Genomic DNA, 20,757 nt, shown 5'->3' on the forward strand with positions numbered 1-20,757 from the left:
CATGCCACGTTGTGTAACATCATGTCATGTCACCTTGTGTCATTTTGTCACCTCATGTCATCTGATCTCACGTCGTGTCTTATGTCCCTCCCAGGCGAGGGACTCGGCCCAGTCGTTCCTGACGGTGCAGGTTCCTCTCTACGTGTCGTATATCTACGTAACAGCTCCCAGGGGCTGGGCTTCACTGGAACACCACACTGAAATGGAGATCTCTTTCTTCTACGACACCGTGCTCTGGAGGACAGGTGAGGGGCTGTGTGGGGGGGGTCTGTGGGGCGGATGCTCTGGAGGACAGGTGAGGGGCTGTGTGGGGGGGGTCTGTGGGGCGGATGCTCTGGAGGACAGGTGAGGGGCTGTGTGGGGGGGTCTGTGGGGCGGATGCTCTGGAGGACAGGTGAGGGGCTGTGTGGGGGGTCTGTGGGGCGGATGCTCTGGAGGACAGGTAAGGGGCTGTGTGGGGGGGTCTGTGGGGGGATGCTCTGGAGGACAGGTGAGGGGCTGTGTGGGGGGGGTCTGTGGGGCAGATGCTCTGGAGGACAGGTGAGGGGCTGTGTGGGGGGTCTGTGGGGGGATGCTCTGGAGGACAGGTTAGGGGCTGTGTGGGGGGGTCTGTGGGGCGGATGCTCTGGAGGACAGGTGAGGGGCTGTTTGGCGGGGGGGGTCTGTGGGGCGGATGCTCTGGAGGACAGGTGAGGGGCTGTGTGGGGGGTCTGTGGGGGGATGCTCTGGAGGACAGGTGAGGGACTGTGGGGGGGTCTGTGTGGCGGATGCTCTGGAGGACAGGTGAGGGGCTGTGTGGGGGGTCTGTGGGGCGGATGCTCTGGAGGACAGGAGAGGGGCTGTGTGGGGGGTCTGTGGGGGGATGCTCTGGAGGACAGGTGAGGGGCTGTGTGGGGGGGTCTGTGGGGCGGATGCTCTGGAGGACAGGTGAGGGGCTGTGTGGGGGGTCTGTGGGGCGGATGCTCTGGAGGACAGGTGAGGGGCTGTGTGGGGGGGGGGGTCTGTGGGGCAGATGCTCTGGAGGACAGGTGAGGGGCTGTGTGGGGGGGTCTGTGGGGGGATGCTCTGGAGGACAGGTGAGGGGCTGTGTGCTCTGGAGGGGGGGGTCTGTGGGGCGGATGCTCTGGAGGACAGGTGAGGGGTTGTGTGGGGGGGTCTGTGGGGGGGGATGCTCTGGAGGACAGGTGGGGGGTCTGTGGGGCGGATGCTCTGGAGGACAGGTGAGGGGCTGTGTGGGGGGGGTCTGTGGGGCGGATGCTCTGGAGGACAGGTGAGGGGCTGTTGGGGGGGGGGGTCTGTGGGGCGGATGCTCTGGGGGACAGGTGAGGGGCTGTGTGGGGGGGTCTGTGGGGCGGATGCTCTGGAGGACAGGTGAGGGGCTGTGTGGGGGGGGGGGGTCTGTGGGGCGGATGCTCTGGAGGACAGGTCTGTGTCTCTCCTTGGAAGTGTTGTCTTCCTGTGTAAATCCATGTAACTGGTATGTCTCTGTGTCCACTAGGCATCCAGACAGACAGTGTTCTGTCAGCCAGACTCCAGATCATCAGGATCTACATAAGAGAAGATGGTCGTATGGTCATCGAGTTCAAAACACACGCCAAGTTCAGGGGTCAGTCCTCAATGACCTGTGTACTACTGTAGTGTACGGTATCATGTAGCCTCCTGTAAATTGCTAAGCTATGGAAACGTCTCGTAAATTTCGGAAAGTATTCAGACAACTTGACTTTTTCCACATTTTGTTTACGTTACAACCTTATTCTAAAATGTATTTAATTGTTTTTTTTTCCCCTCATGACTCTGCACACAATACCCCATAATGCTAATTTATAATTAATAATTACAAAAAAACTGAAATATCAAATTTACATAAGTATTCTGACCTCTCAAGCTCTGTCAGGTTGGATGGGGAGCGTAGCGGCACAGCTATTTTCAGGTCTCTCAAGAGATGTTTGATCAGGTTCAAGTCCTGGCTCTGGCTGGGGGACTGAAGAACATTCAGACTTGTCCTGAAGCCACTCCGTGTTGTCTTGGCTGTGTGCTTAAGGTCGTTGTCCTGTTGAAAGGTGAACCTTCGCCCCAGTCTGACGTCCTGAGCGCTCTGGCCAGGTTTACATCAAGGATCTCTCTCTACTTTGCTCCATTCATCTCTTCCTCGATCCTGACGAGTCTCTCAGTCTCTTCCAATGAAAAACATCCCCACAGCATGATGCTGCCACCACCATGCTTCACCGTAGGGATGGTGCCAGGTTTCCTACAGACGTGACGCTTGGCATTCAGGCCCGCAGAGAATCTTGTTTCTCATGGTCTGAGAGTCTTTAGGTGCCTTTTAGCAAACTCCAAGCGGGCTGTTATGTGCCTTTTACTGAGGAGTGGCTTCCGTCTGGCCACTCTACAATAAAGGCCTATTTGGTGGAGTCGGGCAGAGATGGTTGTCCTTCTGGAAGGTTCTCCCATCTTCATAGAGGAACTCTCGAGCTCTGTCAGAGTGGCCATTGGGTTCTTGCTCACCTTCCTGACCAAGGCCCTTCTCTTCCGATTGTTCAGTTTGGCCGGGCAGCCAGCTCCAGGAAAAAGTATAGTTGGTTCCAAAATTCTTCCATTTAAGAATGATGGAGGTCACTGTGTTCTTGAGGACTTTCAATGCTGCAGAATTTTTTGGGTACCCTTCCCCAGATCTGTGCATCGATCTGTGCATAGAATTTACCATAGATAGACTCCGATCAAGTTGTAGAAACATCTCAAGAATGATCAATGGAAACAGGATGCACCTGAGCTCCATTTCCAATCTCATAGCAAACGGTCTGAATACTGATGTAAATGAGGTGTGTCTGTTTTCTGTTTTTAATAGTATCGGTAAAATGTCTTAAAACCTGTTTTCACTTTGTCATTATGGGGTATTGTGATGTCATTATGGGGTATTGTGATGTCATTATGGGGTATTGTGATGTCATTATGGGTTATTGTGATGTCATTAAGGGTTTTTGTGATGTCATTATGGGGTATTGTGATGTCATTATGGGGTGTTGTGATGTCATTATGGGGTGTTGTGATGTCATTATGGGGTATTGTGATGTCATTATGAGGTATTGTTTGTAGATTGCTGAGGATTTTTGGGGGGTTTAATCAATTTTAGAATAAGGCTGTAACGTAACAAAATGTGGAAGAAGTGAAGGGGTCTGAATAGTTTCCGATGACACTGTATGTGTTTGTCTCTGCCTTGCCAGGACAGTTTGTACCAGAGCACCACAGTAATTAGTATCCTATTACTTTTGTAGCATATCATTTTAAAATACATGTACCAGGTCAACAGTGGGCTCGACTCCACATTTTTGAAGGAGACCACTGTGTTGAGGTCTGATCCCGATTCCCGTGAGACCAGGTCAATAGTAACACGATGAATAACCTGTAGTTTTCTCCCTCTTCCTCCTCCAGGCCAGTTTGTCCCAGAACACCACACCCTGCCTGGCCACAAGTCCCACCTGATGGTCCCGGACCACCTGGGGGGGATAGAGTTCGACATGCAGCTCATCTGGAGCGCCCAGTCCTTTGATTCTCCCTACCAGCTCTGGAAAGCCACCTCCTCTTACAGCAGGTCGGTCAACAGACATACTGTTATATACAGTTATAGATATATATATTAATAGATATGCCCAGTCCTTTGATTCTCCCTACCAGCTCTGGAAAGCCACCTCCTCATACAGCAGGTCAGTAAACAGACATACTGTTATATACAGTTATAGATATATATATTAATAGATATACCCAGTCCTTTGATTCTCCCTACCTGCTCTGGAGGGCCACCTCCTCTTACATCAGGTCAGTAAACAGACATACTGTTATATACAGTTATAGATATATATATTAATAGATATACCCAGTCCTTTGATTCTCCCTACCTGCTCTGAGGGCCACCTCCTCTTACATCAGGTCAGTAAACAGACATACTGTTATATACAGTTATAGATATATATATATATTAATAGATATACCCAGTCCTTTGATTCTCCCTACCTGCTCTGAGGGCCACCTCCTCTTACAACAGGTCAGTAAACAGACATACTGTTATATACAGTTATAGATATAGATAAATACACTGCTCAAAAAAAATAAAGGGAACACTAAAATAACACATCCTAGATCTGAATGAATGAAATATTCTTATTAAATACTTTTTTCTTTACATAGTTGAATGTGCTGACAACAAAATCACACAAAAATGATCAATGGAAATCAAATGTATCAACCCACGGAGGTCTGGATTTGGAGTCACACTCAAAATTAAAGTGGAAAACCACACTACAGGCTGATCCAACTTTGATGTAATGTCCTTTATTAAAACAAATCAAAGTGAGGCTCAGTAGTGTGTGTGGCCTCCACGTGCCTGTATGACCTTCCTACAACGCCTGGGCATGCTCCTGATGAGGTGACTGATGGTCTCCTGAGGGATCTCCTCCCAGACCTGGACTAAAGCATCTGCCAACTCCTGGACAGTCTGTGGTGCAACGTGGCGTTGGTGGATGGAGCGAGACATGATGTCCCAGATGTGCTCAATTGGATTCAGGTCTGGGGAACGGGCGGGCCAGTCCATAGCATCAATGCCTTCCTCTTGCAGGAACTGCTGAAACACTCCAACCACATGAGGTCTAGCATTGTCTTGCATTAGGAGGAACCCAGGGCCAACCCCACCAGCATATGGTCTCACAAGGGGTCTGAGGATCTCATCTCGGTACCTAATGTCAGTCAGGCTACCTCTGGCGAGCACATGGAGGGCTGTGCGGCCCCTCAAAGAAATGCCACCCCACACCATGACTGACCCACCGGTCATGCTGCAGGATGTTGCAGGCAGCAGAACATTCTCCACGCCGTCTCCAGACTCTGTCACGTCTGTCACATGTGCTCAGTGTGAACCTGCTTTCATCTGTGAAGAGCACAGGGCGCCAATGGCGAATTTGCCAATCTTGGTGTTCTCTGGGAAAATGCCAAACGTCCTGTAAGCCCAACCCCCACCTGTGGATGTCGGGCCCTCATACCACCCTCATGGAGTCTGTTTCTGACCGTTTGAGCAGACTGCTGCTGGAGGTTATTTTGCAGGGCTCTGGCAGTGCTCCTCCTGCTCCTCCTTGCACAAAGGCGGAGGTAGCGGTCCTGCTGCTGGGTTGTTGCCCTCCTACGGCCTCCTCCACATCTCCTGATGTACTGGCCTGTCTCCTGGTAGCGCCTCCATGCTCTGGACACTACGCTGACAGACACAGCATAACTTCTTGCCACAGCTCGCATTGATGTTCCATCCTGGAAGACTCCGTCTCATGCTACCACTAGAGTGAAAGCACCGCCAGCATTTAAAAGTGACCAAAACATCAGCCAGGAAGCATAGGAACTGAGAAGTGGTCTGTGGTCATCACCTATAGAACCACTCCTTTATTGGGGGTGTCTTGCTAATTGCCTATAATTTCCACCTGTTGTCTATACCATTTGCACAACAGCATGTGCAAGTTATTGTCAATCAGTGTTGCTTCCTAAGTGGACAGTTTGATTTCACAGAAGTGTGATTGACTCGGAGTTACATTGTGTTGTTTAAGTGTTCCCTTTATTTTTTGAGCAGTGTATACATGTAAAGTCCTTTGACTCTCCCTACCAGCTCTGGAGGGCCATTTGCTCTTACAGCTGGTCAGTGAGGGTTACTTGGTGGACAGACTTTTGTTCCAGCCCAACGCTAACTGTTTTCTCTACGTTCTGGAGAATTAGTGGCAGAGGGTTTGAATGTAGATTTCCTGGTCATCACAAAAACATGTCTTAGCCTGCTAACTTAAGCTAGAGCCTAGGCATCAGCCTGTTCGCCTGCTAAATTAAGCTAAAGCCTAGGCATCAGCCTGTTAGCCTGCTAAATTAAGCTAGAGCCTAGGCATCAGCCTGTTCGCCTGCTAAATTAAGCTAAAGCCTAGGCATCAGCCTGTTAGCCTGCTAAATTAAGCTAAAGCCTAGGAATCAGCCTGTTCGCCTGCTAGTTTAAGCTAAAGCCTAGGCATCAGCCTGTTCGCCTGCTAAGTTAAGCTAAAGCCTAGGTATCAGCCTGCTAACTTAAGCTAAAGCCTAGGCATCAGCCTGTTCGCCTGCTAAGTTAAGCTAAAGCCTAGGCATCAGCCTGTTCGCCTGCTAATAAAAGCCTAGGTATCAGCCTGTTCGCCTGCTAATTTAAGCTAAAGCCTAGGTATCAGCCTGTTAGCCTGCTAAGTTAAGCTAAAGCCTAGGAATCAGCCTGTTCGCCTGCTAATTTAAGCTAAAGGTATCAACCTGGGGACCCAATGCAAGTCCTCATGCAAGTCCTCATGTCTTATGAATGATCTATGTTTACAAAGGGCTTCCCAAAAGTGTTTCCCTCTTGTGTTCCAGGAAGGACTACTCTGGTGAGTACACCGTGTTTCTGATCCCCTGTACCGTGCAGCCAACCCAGTCCTGGACTGACCCTGGAGACAAGCCTCTGTCCTGCACAGCCCACGCCCCAGAGAAGTATGTCCCTCCACAGGTACCATACACTTCTTAGTGAGGGCCCCAGAGCAGTATGTCATCCCCCAAAAAAATATTATGGCAGAGTTTGAGGTTAGCTGAAGTATGGGACTGAAAAACAAAGAAAATATAACTAATGTAAAAATATACTGTGTCCGTAAAATGTACACTACTGTTCAAAAGTTTGTGGACTTTGTGGAAATGTCCTGTTTTTTGAAAGAAAAGCACGAAAAAATCGGTCCATTAAAATACAAAAAATATATATATTTTCTTTCAAAAACAAGGACATTTCTAAGTGACCCCAAACTGTTGAACGGTAGTGTATATTGCGGTGTTCCTCAAGGGTCCATCCTTGGACGTTTGTTATTTACTTATTGATGACCTTGCTTGCTCTCTGTCTGTAATAAGTTGAAACGAGTGTGTTTAAACGAGAATTCTAGGAATGGTTATGCTGCTCTACATATAGCAACCTGGTAACCTGAACCCCCAGGTTCCACTTACCTATAGCCTTCCAGCAGACCAGCCTGCCCTCCCGCCCTCCCCCTCAGGTTCCAGTTACCTATAGCCTTCCAGCAGACCAACCTGTCCTCCCTCCCCCCCAGGTTCCAGTTACCTATAGCCTTCCAGCAGACCAACCTGTCCTCCCTCCCCCCCCAGGTTCCAGTTACCTATAGCCTTCCAGCAGACCAGCCTGCCCTCCCGCCCTCCCCCTCAGGTTCCAGTTACCTATAGCCTTCCAGCAGACCAACCTGTCCTCCCTCCCCCCCAGGTTCCAGTTACCTATAGCCTTCCAGCAGACCAACCTGTCCTCCCTCCCCCCCCAGGTTCCAGTTACCTATAGCCTTCCAGCAGACCAACCTGTCCCCCCCCAGGTTCCAGTTACCTATAGCCTTCCAGCAGACCAGCTTGTCCTCTCTCCCCCCAGGTTACAGTTACCTATAGCCTATAGCCTTCCAGCAGACCAACCTGTCCTCCCTCCCTCCCCCCCCAGGTTCCAGTTACCTATAGCCTTCCAGCAGACCAGCCTGTCCTCCCTCCCCCCAGGTTCCAGTTACCTATAGCCTTCCAGCAGACCAACGTGTCCTCCCTCCCCCCAGGTTCCAGTTACCTATAGCCTTCCAGCAGACCAACCTGTCCTCCCTCCCTCCCAGGTTCCAGTTACCTATAGCCTTCCAGCAGACCAGCCTGTCCTCCCTCCCCCTCAGGTTCCAGTTACCTATAGCCTTCCAGCAGACCAACCTGTCCTCCCTCCCCCCAGGTTCCAGTTACCTATAGCCTTCCAGCAGACCAACCTGTCCTCCCTCCCTCCCAGGTTCCAGTTACCTATAGCCTTCCAGCAGACCAGCCTGTCCTCCCTCCCCCTCAGGTTCCAGTTACCTATAGCCTTCCAGTAGACTAACCTGTCCTCCCTTCCCTCAGGTTCCAGTTACCTATAGCCTTCCAGCAGACCAACCTGCCCTCCCTCTCCCTCCCTCCCAGGTTCCAGTTACCTATAGCCTTCCAGCAGACCAGCCTGCCCTCCCTCCCCCTCAGGTTACAGTTACCTATAGCCTTCCAGCAGACCAACCTGTCCTCCCTCCCCCTCCAGGTTCCAGTTACCTATAGCCTTCCAGCAGACCAACCTGTCCTCCCTCCCCCCCAGGTTCCAGTTACCTATAGCCTTCCAGCAGACCAACCTGTCCTCCCTCCCCCTCCAGGTTCCAGTTACCTATAGCCTTCCAGCAGACCAGCCTGTCCTCCCTCCCCCTCCAGGTTCCAGTTACCTATACCCTTCCAGCAGACCAACCTGTCCTCCCTCCCCCCAGGTTCCAGTTACCTATAGCCTTCCAGCAGACCAACCTGTCCTCCCTCCCCCCAGGTTCCAGTTACCTATAGCCTTCCAGCAGACCAACCTGTCCTCCCTCCCCCCAGGTTCCAGTTACCTATAGCCTTCCAGCAGACCAACCTGTCCTCCCTCCCCCCCCCTCTCCAGGTTCCAGTTACCTATAGCCTTCCAGCAGACCAGCCTGTCCTCCCTCCCCCCAGGTTCCAGTTACCTATAGCCTTCCAGCAGACCAACCTGTCCTCCCTCCCCCCAGGTTCCAGTTACCTATAGCCTTCCAGCAGACCAACCTGTCCTCCCTCCCCCTCCAGGTTCCAGTTACCTATAGCCTTCCAGCAGACCAGCCTGTCCTCCCTCCCCCCAGGTTCCAGTTACCTATAGCCTTCCAGCAGACCAACCTGTCCTCCCTCCCCCAGGTTCCAGTTACCTATACCCTTCCAGCAGACCAACCTGTCCTCCCTCCCCTCCAGGTTCCAGTTACCTATAGCCTTCCAGCAGACCAACCTGTCCTCCCTCCCCCCAGGTTCCAGTTACCTATAGCCTTCCAGCAGACCAACCTGTCCTCCCTCCCCCAGGTTCCAGTTACCTATAGCCTTCCAGCAGACCAACCTGTCCTCCCTCCCCCCAGGTTCCAGTTACCTATAGCCTTCCAGCAGACCAACCTGTCCTCCCTCCCCCTCCAGGTTCCAGTTACCTATAGCCTTCCAGCAGACCAACCGGCCCGTTCCAGTGGTATACTCCCTCCACACAGAGTTTCAGCTGTGCAACAATGAGAAGGTGTTCATGATGTACCCAGCCATCTCCGACATATCCATGGCTGAGATGGACTACAAGGGAGCCTTCTCTATGGGTACTGTTCCACACATCACTGGGCAAACTCAAAGTGGGATATTTAGTCTGAGAAAAGTTCACTCGTTGAAACATGAAGTGATTTATGTGAATGTCATGTGACTTTAAGTTTTGGCTTGACTTTTTTCAGATTTAATAGATAATAAATGTTTTACTGTCACATACAGTGGATAGGTGCAGTGTAATGTGTTGTTTTACAGGGTCAGTCATAGTAGCCTAGAGGTTAGAGCGTTGGACTAGTAACCGGAAGGTTGCGAGTTCAAACCGCCGAGCTGACAAGGTACAAATCTGTCGTTCTGCCCCTGAACAGGCAGTTAACCCACTGTGCCCAGGCCGTCATAGAAAATAAGAATCTGTTCTTAACTGACTTGCCTGGTTAAGTAAAGGTAAAATAAAAAAATAGTAGTATGATAGGTGCAGTGTAATGTGTTGTTTTACAGGGTCGGTCATAGTAGTATGATAGGTGTTGTTTTACTGGGTCAGTCATAGTAGTATGATAGGTGTTGTTTTACAGGGTCGGTCATAGTAGTATGATAGGTGTTGTTTTACAGGGTCAGTCATAGCAGTATGATAGGTGTTGTTTTACAGGGTCAGTCATAGCAGTATGATAGGTGTTGTTTTACAGGGTCAGTCATAGCAGTATGATAGGTGTTGTTTTACAGGGTCAGTCATAGTTGTATGATAGGTGTTGTTTTACAGGGTCAGTCATAGCAGTATGATAGGTGTTGTTTTACTGGGTCAGTCATAGTAGTATGATAGGTGTTGTTGTACAGGGTCAGTCATAGTAGTATGATAGGTGTTGTTTTACTGGGTCAGTCATAGTAGTATGATAGGTGTTGTTGTACAGGGTCAGTCATAGTAGTATGATAGGTGTTGTTGTACAGGGTCAGTCATAGTAGTATGATAGGTGTTGTTGTACAGGGTCAGTCATACTGTAGTGGTACTGCGCCACGAGAGCAAGTCAGGGTTTTTAGTGTCTTGCTCAAGGCCTCATTGACAGCTTTTTCACCTTGTTTGCTCTGGCATTCTAACCAGTGACCTTTCGGTTACTGGCCCAACACTATAACCGCTAGACTACCTGCCTAATATTGAATATATATTGCAGTTCAGTTACTGGCCCAACACTATAACCGCTAGACTACCTGCCTAATATATCATATATATTGCAGTTCAGTTACTGGCCCAACACTATAACCACTAGACTACCTGCCTAATATATCATATATATTGCAGTTCAGTTACTGGCCCAACACTATAACCGCTAGACTACCTGCCTAATATATCATATATATTGCAGTTTGGTTACTGGCCCAACACTATAACCGCTAGACTACCTGCCTAATATATCATATACATTGCAGTTCGGTTACTGTCCCAACACTATAACCGCTAAGCTTCCTGCCTTATATTGAATATATATTGCAGTTCAGTTACTGGCCCAACACTATAACCGCTAGCCTACCTGCCTAATATATCATATATATTGCAGTTCAGTTACTGGCCCAACACTATATATTGCAGTAAATGTATTGTATGTATGGAATACATTTCTTCGTATATATATATATATATATATATATATATATATATATATATATATATATATATATATATATATATATATATATATATATATATATATATATATATATTTATTTATAGTCTGTTGTATGTAATGCATTTTTGCCACTTTGTATCATATTATATAATAAACCTTATGTATCACCTAACCTAGCATGTCTCTGGTGCCCCTACAGGCCAGACGCTGTATGGCAGGGTGCTGTGGAACCCAGAGCAGAACCTGAACTCAGCCTACAAGCTGCAGCTGGAGAAGGTGTACCTGTGTACGGGACGTGATGGATTCGTGCCTTTCTTCGATCCCACGGGGACTCTGTACAACGAGGGCCCTCAGTACGGCTGCATCCAGACCAACAAACACCTCAAACACAGGTTCCTGATTCTGGTACGGTTGGCTCCTGTTATTTAACTTCCATCGTCCTCTAAATGGAGTTGTACTATTGTTCTGTGTTGTCTATTTTTTTGCATTAGTGAAATGCACTCTGATAATCTGTTCAGTGTGACTGCAATGAAGACAACCTAGAATGTAACCTGGACTGTCGCTGCTTGTCGATTCCGTACATTCCATTTAGCAGACGCTTTCATCCAAACCGACTTGTATTAAAGACTGCGTACATTGTTCGTACGTTGTCTCTCTGGAACTTGAACCCACGACCGAGGCGTGGTATGTCACCCAATGTGACCGCCCACTCATGTGATCGGACAAACTGGTCTTTTCACCTTTTCTCAGTGTGTAGTCATAGTTTTAAGAAATATATTCAAAGACTGTGAGCTATTCAAATAGGAGGAATAGTATTGTTGTGCGAGTCAGGGCACTGGTATCGTAGTGTTGGATTGTTTACGCTAATGTTTACAATAATGGGAGTTCTGTTATGACTGCTGGAAACTACAAGTTTACTGAAACTACTTTTGAGATTTGTATATTCCATATCCATAGCTGTAACTGCTTTTATCCACCCTGTTATCATGTATGTTAACATGTTTGCTAGTGTTTATACGGTATAGATGTAGATACTGTTAGCATATATGCTAGTGTTCATACGGTATAGATGTAGATACTGTTAGCATATATGCTAGTGTTTATACGGGTATAGATGTAGATACTGTTAGCATGTATGCTAGTGTTTATACGGTATAGATGTAGATACTGTTAGCATGTATGTTAACATGTATGCTAGTGTTTATACGGTATAGATGTAGATACTGTTAGCATGTATGTTAACATGTATGCTAGTGTTTATACGGTATAGATGTAGATACTGTTAGCATGTATGTTAACATATATGCTAGTGTTTATACGGTATAGATGTAGATACTGTTAGCATGTATGTTAACATGTATGCTAGTGTTTATACGGTATAGATGTAGATACTGTTAGCATATATGCTAGTGTTCATACGGTATAGATGTAGATACTGTTAGCATATATGCTAGTGTTTATACGGTATAGATGTAGATACTGTTAGCATGTATGCTAGTGTTTATACGGTATAGATGTAGATACTGTTAGCATGTATGCTAGTGTTTATACGGTATAGATGTAGATACTGTTAGCATGTATGTTAACATGTTTGCTAGTGTTCATACGGTATAGATGTAGATACTGTTAGCATATATGCTAGTGTTTATACGGTATAGATGTAGATACTGTTAGCATGTATGCTAGTGTTTATACGGTATAGATGTAGATACTGTTAGCATATATGCTAGTGTTTATACGGTATAGATGTAGATACTGTTAGCATGTATGTTAACATGTATGCTAGTGTTTAATATAATAATAATAATAATAATATATGCCATTTAGCAGACGCTTTTATCCAAAGCGACTTACAGTCATGTGTGCATACATTCTACGATAACAACATTAGACCATTAGACCATAACAACATTAGACCATAACAACATTAGACCATTAGACCATAACAGCATTAGACCATAACAACATTAGATCATAACAACATTAGACCATTAGATCATAACAACATTAGACCATAACAACATTAGACCATTAGACCATAACAACATTAGACAATTAGATCATAACAACATTAGATCGTAACAACATTAGATCATAACAGCATTAGACCATTAGATCATAACAGCATTAGACCATAACAACATTAGACCATAACAACATTAGACCATTAGACCATAACAACATTAGACCATTAGACCATAACAACATTAGACCATAACAACATTAGATCATAACAACATTAGACCATTAGACCATAACAACATTAGATCATAACAACATTAGACCATAACAACATTAGACCATAACAACATTAGACCATAACAACATTAGACCATAACAACATTAGACCATAACAACATTAGACCATAACAACATTAGACCATAACAACATTAGACCATAACAACATTAGACCATAACAACATTAGACCATAACAACATTAGACCATAACAACATTAGACCATAACAACATTAGACCATTAGACCATAACAACATTAGACCATAACAACATTAGACCATTAGACCATAACAACATTAGACAATTAGATCATAACAACATTAGATCGTAACAACATTAGATCATAACAACATTAGACCATTAGATCATAACAGCATTAGACCATTAGACCATAACAACATTAGACCATAACAACATTAGACCATAACAACATTAGACCATTAGACCATAACAACATTAGATCATAACAACATTAGACCATTAGATCATAACAACATTAGATCATAACAACATTAGACCATAACAACATTAGACCATAACAACATTAGACCATAACAACATTAGACCATAACAACATTAGACCATAACACCATTAGACCATAACACCATTAGACCATTAGACCATAACAACATTAGACCATTAGACCATAACAACATTAGACCATTAGATCATAACAACATTAGACCATTAGATCATAACAACATTAGACCATAACAACATTAGACCATTAGACCATAACAACATTAGACCATTAGACCATAACAACATACGGTATAGATGTAGATACTGTTAGCATGTATGCTAGTGTTTATACGGTATAGATGTAGATAATGTTAGCATGTATGCTAGTGTTTATACGGTGTAGATACTGTTAGCATATATGCTAGTGTTTATACGGTATAGATGTAGATACTGTTAGCATGTATGCTAGTGTTTATACGGTATAGATGTAGATACTGTTAGCATGTATGTTAACATGTATGCTAGTGTTTATACGGTATAGATGTAGATACTGTTAGCATATATGCTAGTGTTTATAAGGGATAGATGTAGATACTGTTAGCATATATGCTAGTGTTTATACGGTATAGATGTAGATACTGTTATCATGTATGTTAACATGTTTGCTAGTGTTCATACGGTATAGATGTAGATACTGTTAGCATGTATGCTAGTGTTTATACGGTATAGATGTAGATACTGTTAGCATATATGCTAGTGTTTATACGGTATATAGATGTAGATACTGTTAGCATGTATGGCAGTGTTTATACGGTATAGATGTAGATACTGTTAGCATGTATGCTAGTGTTTATACGGTATAGATGTAGATACTGTTAGCATGTATGCTAGTGTTTATACGGTGTAGATACTGTTAACATGTATGCTAGTGTTTATACTGTATAGATGTAGATACTGTTAGCATATATGCTAGTGTTTATACGGTATAGATGTAGATACTGTTAGCATGTATGTTAACATGTATGCTAGTGTTTATACGGTATAGATGTAGATACTGTTAGCATGTATGCTAGTGTTTATACGGTATAGATGTAGATACTGTTAGCATGTATGCTAGTGTTTATACGGTGTAGATACTGTTAACATGTATGCTAGTGTTTATACTGTATAGATGTAGATACTGTTAGCATATATGCTAGTGTTTATACGGTATAGATGTAGATACTGTTAGCATGTATGTTAACATGTATGCTAGTGTTTATACGGTATAGATGTAGATACTGTTAGCATGTATGCTAGTGTTTATACGGTATAGATGTAGATACTGTTAGCATGTATGCTAGTGTTTATACGGTGTAGATACTGTTAACATGTATGCTAGTGTTTATACTGTATAGATGTAGATACTGTTAGCATATATGCTAGTGTTTATACGGTATAGATGTAGATACTGTTAGCATGTATGTTAACATGTATGCTAGTGTTTATACGGTATAGATGTAGATACTGTTAGCATGTATGCTAGTGTTTATACGGTATAGATGTAGATACTGTTAGCATGTATGCTAGTGTTTATACGGTGTAGATACTGTTAACATGTATGCTAGTGTTTATACTGTATAGATGTAGATACTGTTAGCATATATGCTAGTGTTTATACGGTATAGATGTAGATACTGTTAGCATGTATGTTAACATGTATGCTAGTGTTTATACGGTATAGATGTAGATACTGTTAGCATGTATGCTAGTGTTTATACGGTATAGATGTAGATACTGTTAGCATGTATGCTAGTGTTTATACGGTGTAGATACTGTTAACATGTATGCTAGTGTTTATACTGTATAGATGTAGATACTGTTAGCATGTATGTTAACATGTTTGCTAGTGTTCATACGGTATAGATGTAGATACTGTTAGCATATATGCTAGTGTTTATACGGTATAGATGTAGATACTGTTAGCATGTATGCTAGTGTTTATACGGTATAGATGTAGATACTGTTAGCATATATGCTAGTGTTTATACGGTATAGATGTAGATACTGTTAGCATGTATGTTAACATGTATGCTAGTGTTTATACGGTATAGATGTAGATACTGCTAGCATATATGCTAGTGTTTATACGGTATAGATGTAGATACTGTTAGCATGTATGCTAGTGTTTATAAGGTGTAGATGTAGATAATGTTAGCATGTATGCTAGTGTTTATACGGTATAGATGTAGATACTGTTAGCATATATGCTAGTGTTTATACGGTATAGATGTAGATACTGTTAGCATATATGCTAGTGTTTATACGGTATAGATGTAGATACTGTTAGCATGTATGTTAACATGTATGCTAGTGTTTATACGGTATAGATGTAGATACTGCTAGCATATATGCTAGTGTTTATACGGTATAGATGTAGATACTGTTAGCATGTATGCTAGTGTTTATAAGGTGTAGATGTAGATAATGTTAGCATGTATGCTAGTGTTTATACGGTATAGATGTAGATACTGTTAGCATATATGCTAGTGTTTATACGGTATAGATGTAGATACTGTTAGCATATATGCTAGTGTTTATACGGTATAGATGTAGATACTGTTAGCATGTATGCTAGTGTTTATACGGTATAGATGTAGATACTGTTAGCATGTATGTTAACATGTATGCTAGTGTTTATACGGTATAGATGTAGATACTGTTAGCATATATGCTAGTGTTTATACGGGATAGATGTAGATACTGTTAGCATATATGCTAGTGTTTATACGGTATAGATGTAGATACTGTTATCATGTATGTTAACATGTTTGCTAGTGTTCATACGGTATAGATGTAGATACTGTTAGCATGTATGCTAGTGTTTATACGGTATAGATGTAGATACTGTTAGCATATATGCTAGTGTTTATACGGTATATAGATGTAGATACTGTTAGCATGTATGCTAGTGTTTATACGGTATAGATGTAGATACTGTTAGCATGTATGCTAGTGTTTATACGGTGTAGATACTGTTAACATGTATGCTAGTGTTTATACTGTATAGATGTAGATACTGTTAGCATATATGCTAGTGTTTATACGGTATAGATGTAGATACTGTTAGCATGTATGTTAACATGTATGCTAGTGTTTATACGGTATAGATGTAGATACTGTTAGCATGTATGCTAGTGTTTATACGGTATAGATGTAGATACTGTTAGCATGTATGCTAGTGTTTATACGGTGTAGATACTGTTAACATGTATGCTAGTGTTTATACGGTATAGATGTAGATACTGTTAGCATATATGCTAGTGTTTATACGGTATAGATGTAGATACTGTTAGCATGTATGCTAGTGTTTATACGGTATAGATGTAGATACTGTTAGCATGTATGCTAGTGTTTATACGGTATAGATGTAGATACTGTTAGCATGTATGCTAGTGTTTATACGTGTATAGATGTAGATACTGTTAGCATGTATGCTAATGTTTAATATATGGTGCGGATCGGTAATGACAGCGTTGTTGTAACGTTTCTTCTCCAGGATCGGAAGCGGCCTGAAGTCTGTGACAGGTTCTTCCATGATGTTCCCTTCGAGGCCAACTTTGTGTCGGATATCACCGAACTACAGACCACGACAGCCATGCCTGGTGTTGATGGTTTTACCATGAAGGTTGATGCCCTGTACAAGGTCAGTGGAGACCAAGACTTATCCACTGAACCATCATAATGTAATAAATGGTAATGTACCGCTTATGAATGCATAATGTATGAGTTATAAATGTGTATTGTAGATACTCTTCAAAAAAGTCTTCGTCAGATTTGAGGGCTAACTTTCATAGTGATAAAACCATTATTTGATCTGAAATGCGCCGGAACTTTGGCGACTACTAAGTATGTACCATTTTCATGGACCTCTTTTGGCTTGTGAGTGATACTTTCAGAACTACTGGCTAAAAAGTATACAAAAGTACTGGATAATCTCTTTAACTCTCTCTCTCTTGATTGACAGGTGGAGGCGGGACATCAGTGGTACCTGCAGGTGATCTATGTGATTGGTCCAGAGTCCATCTCTGGCCCTAGGATCCAGCGTTATCTGACCCATCAGCTTGCACACAGCAGCGACATGGTGCGGGCTCGCAGGGACCAGACCAACCAGCTGAGGCGAAGCATTGACTACAGCCGCGCTCGCCGGGACCTGGTGGACCAAAGCGGGCATCTCACCCTCGACGAGTCTCTGATCTATGATAACGAGGGCGACCAGACGAAGAATGGAACCAACATGAAGATTCTCAGACTCGAGGTCCCCGTTGCCTCCACATTTAACCCCCAGATGGGAGGATCTACGGGCGGGGGCGTGGCTGCGCTGACCCTTCTGGTCCTTGTCCTGCTGGGTTCCTTTTTACTCTTCAGGAAGTGCCGACGGTCGGCTGGAAAGAAGCCGTCCAAGATGGCGGAGGAGTACCCTCTGAACACCAAGGTAGAGGTCTATCTAGAGAAGACCCTGGAGAAGAGCTTCAGCTCTAAACACTGCACAGTCAGGAACATCAACCTCAACATCAACCGGAATCACGACAACGTCAACTCTAAGGCCAACGTCAACTCTAAGGTCAACGGAGGGGCAAAGGCCAACGGAGCGGCGAAGGTCAAGCAGGTCAACCTGGAGGTCAAGCTCCACAACAACCTCGGCAATGACGGCACTGAGGTCTGAGGATCTCCCGCCTCCCTCCGGTGTCTCCACTAGCTAGATTATTTTTCTAGACAGGGCGACAAAGGCCCCCAAAACTAAGACCCTGGTCCTCCTCAACGTGTCAGTTTATACCAGTAGAAGTAGCAGTTCTACACTTCACCTACTCATAGGGGAAAGATTGTCAAAAATATCCTGAAATTATGGAGTATTTAATGACAAATCTAAAATAAATCTTGTTTAGAGTTCAGGAATAATATATTGTTCGCTAATGATTTTTTATACGACCTTGATGTGAGATAAAAATAAAAAAATGTAACGCGTTTTTGACGGCCAGCTATGCAGCATTTATTCAAATCATTTCACACCTGGGCTACCTCAGGAATAGAGAAATTAGTGAACTATTGCATTAAACAGGATTCAGTTTTTCCTCATTTAAAAAAAACTGAATCGTCATCGTTGAACGACGACCATAGACTTTGGGATCAGTCAGGTGAAATCTGCTGCCTTGTTTTTCAACAACAACGCCAAACTGATCAATGTACGCTAGGTTGCTAACATCGCCAAACTGATCAATGTACGCTAGGTTGCTAACATCGCCAAACTGATCAATGTACGCTAGGTAGCTAACATCGGCAAAATGATCAATGTACGCTAGGTAGCTAACATCGCCAAAATGATCAATGTACGCTAGGTAGCTAACATCGCCAAAATGATCAATGTACGCTAGGTAGCTAACATCGGCAAAATGATCAATGTACGCTAGGTAGCTAACATCGCCAAAATGATCAATGTACGCTAGGTAGCTCAGGGACTTTTTCTGCAGATTGTCTTGAATAGTTTAAATAGTTCAGATATATCTCTGCTTGATAATTTCATTGCCACAACTGCTATGAAAGTATTGAACACACTAATGCCCCCAATCCTAACTCCACTTTCATTCACCATGCCGTCAATTCATAGAAAGAATGTTAGGATTCAGGCCCACGGTGAGTTATGATCTGTTGTCCACAACTGAAATAGTAGTGTGTTTATTATATACACTGAGTGTAGAGAACATTAGGGAACACCTTCCTAATGAGTGTCACCCCCTTTTGCCCTCAGAACAGCCTCAATATGTTGGGGAATGGACTCTTCAAGGTCTCAAAAGCAGTGATGCTGGACCACAGGGATGGTGGACCACAGGGATGGTTAACCACAGGGATGGTGGACCCTGGATGCCCTTTGAGTGGTGAACCACCGGGATGGTGTGCAACAGGGATGGTGGACCACAGGGATGGTGGGCAACAGGGATGGTGGACCACAGGGATGGTGGGCAACAGGGATGCTGGACCACAGGGATGGTTAACCACAGGGATGGTGGACCACAGGGATGGTGGACCACAGGGATGGTGGACCACAGGGATGGTGGACCACAGGGATGGTGTGCAACAGGGATGGTGGACCACAGGGATGGTGGACCACAGGGATGGTGGACCACAGGGATGGTTAACCACAGGGATGCTGGACCACAGGGATGCTGGACCACAGGGATGGTGGACCACAGGGATGGTTAACCACAGGGATGCTGGACCCTGGATGTTCTTTGAGTGGTGGACCCAAAGGGTGGTGGACCATTCTTGATACACACGGGAAACTGTTGAGCCTCTAAAACCCAGCAGCGTTGTAGTTCTTGACACACTCAAACCGGTGTTGCCTGGCACCTATATTATCATCCCCCGTTCAAAGACACTTAAATATTTTGTCTTGCCCATTCACCCTCTGAATAGGACACATACACTATCAATGTCTCAACTGTCTCAAGACTTGAGTATTCTCCTTTAACCTGACTCCTCCCCTTTCATCTACACTGATTGAAGTGGATTTAACATCAGTGACATCAATAGGGGATCATAGCTTTCACCTGGATTCACCTGGTCAGTCTGTATCATGGAAAGACCAGGTGTTGCTAATGTTTTGTATGCACAGTGTATATTCAAGTGCAATTACTACTACATGAACACACTCTCTCTCTCTCTCTCTCTCTCTCTCTCTCTCTCTCTCTCTCTCTCTCTCTCTCTCTCTCTCTCTCTCTCTCTCTCTCTCTCTCTCTCTCTCTCTCTCTCTCTCTCTCTCTCTCTCTCTCTCTCTCTCTCTGTCTCTCTCTGTCTCTCTCTCTCTCTCTCTCTCTCTCTCTCTCTCTCTCTCTCTCTCTCTCTGTCTCTCTCTCTCTCTCTCTCTCTCTCTCTCTCTCTCTCTGTCTCTCTCTCTCTCTCTGTCTCTCTCTCTCTCTCTGTCTCTCTGTCTCTCTCTGTCTCTCTGTCTCTCTCTGTCTCTCTCTGTCTCTCTCTCTCTGTCTCTCTGTCTCTCTCTCTCTCTCTGTCTCTCTCTCTCTGTGTCTCTCTGTCTCTCTGTCTCTCTCTGTCTCTCTCTCTCTCTCTCTCTCTGTCTGTCCCTCTCTCTCTCTGTCTCTCTCTCTCTCCTCTCTCTGTCTCTGTCTCTCTGTGTCTCTCTGTCTCTATGTCTCTGTCTCTCTCTGTCTCTGTCTCTCTCTGTCTCTCTCTCTCTCTCTCTCTCTCTCTCTCTCTCTCTCTTCAAACCCAGTTCTCTGCCCATGGAGCTAAGATTCAGCCTTTCTAATAGTCTAGTGTGTTTTCATCTTTTA

General features: G+C 44.5%; 1 protein-coding gene across 1 annotated transcript in view; it reads left to right on the plus strand.

Annotated features, from left to right (window-relative positions):
* The window catches only part of LOC124033063 (extracellular matrix organizing protein FRAS1-like), a 251,653-nt gene extending 232,295 nt beyond the window's left edge, over positions 1-19,358 (plus strand). The window contains 8 exon segments of the mRNA XM_046344986.1: positions 95-245; positions 1,499-1,606; positions 3,430-3,589; positions 6,388-6,504; positions 9,007-9,173; positions 10,930-11,135; positions 16,971-17,117; positions 17,439-19,358. Of these exon segments, the coding sequence (XP_046200942.1) occupies positions 95-245; positions 1,499-1,606; positions 3,430-3,589; positions 6,388-6,504; positions 9,007-9,173; positions 10,930-11,135; positions 16,971-17,117; positions 17,439-18,137 (1,755 nt within the window). The 3' untranslated portion in view covers positions 18,138-19,358.
* The last annotated feature ends 1,399 nt before the right edge of the window (positions 19,359-20,757 follow it).

This window comes from Oncorhynchus gorbuscha, linkage group LG04 (assembly GCF_021184085.1).
Source record: "Oncorhynchus gorbuscha isolate QuinsamMale2020 ecotype Even-year linkage group LG04, OgorEven_v1.0, whole genome shotgun sequence".
In the NCBI taxonomy this organism is placed as follows: domain Eukaryota; kingdom Metazoa; phylum Chordata; class Actinopteri; order Salmoniformes; family Salmonidae; genus Oncorhynchus; species Oncorhynchus gorbuscha.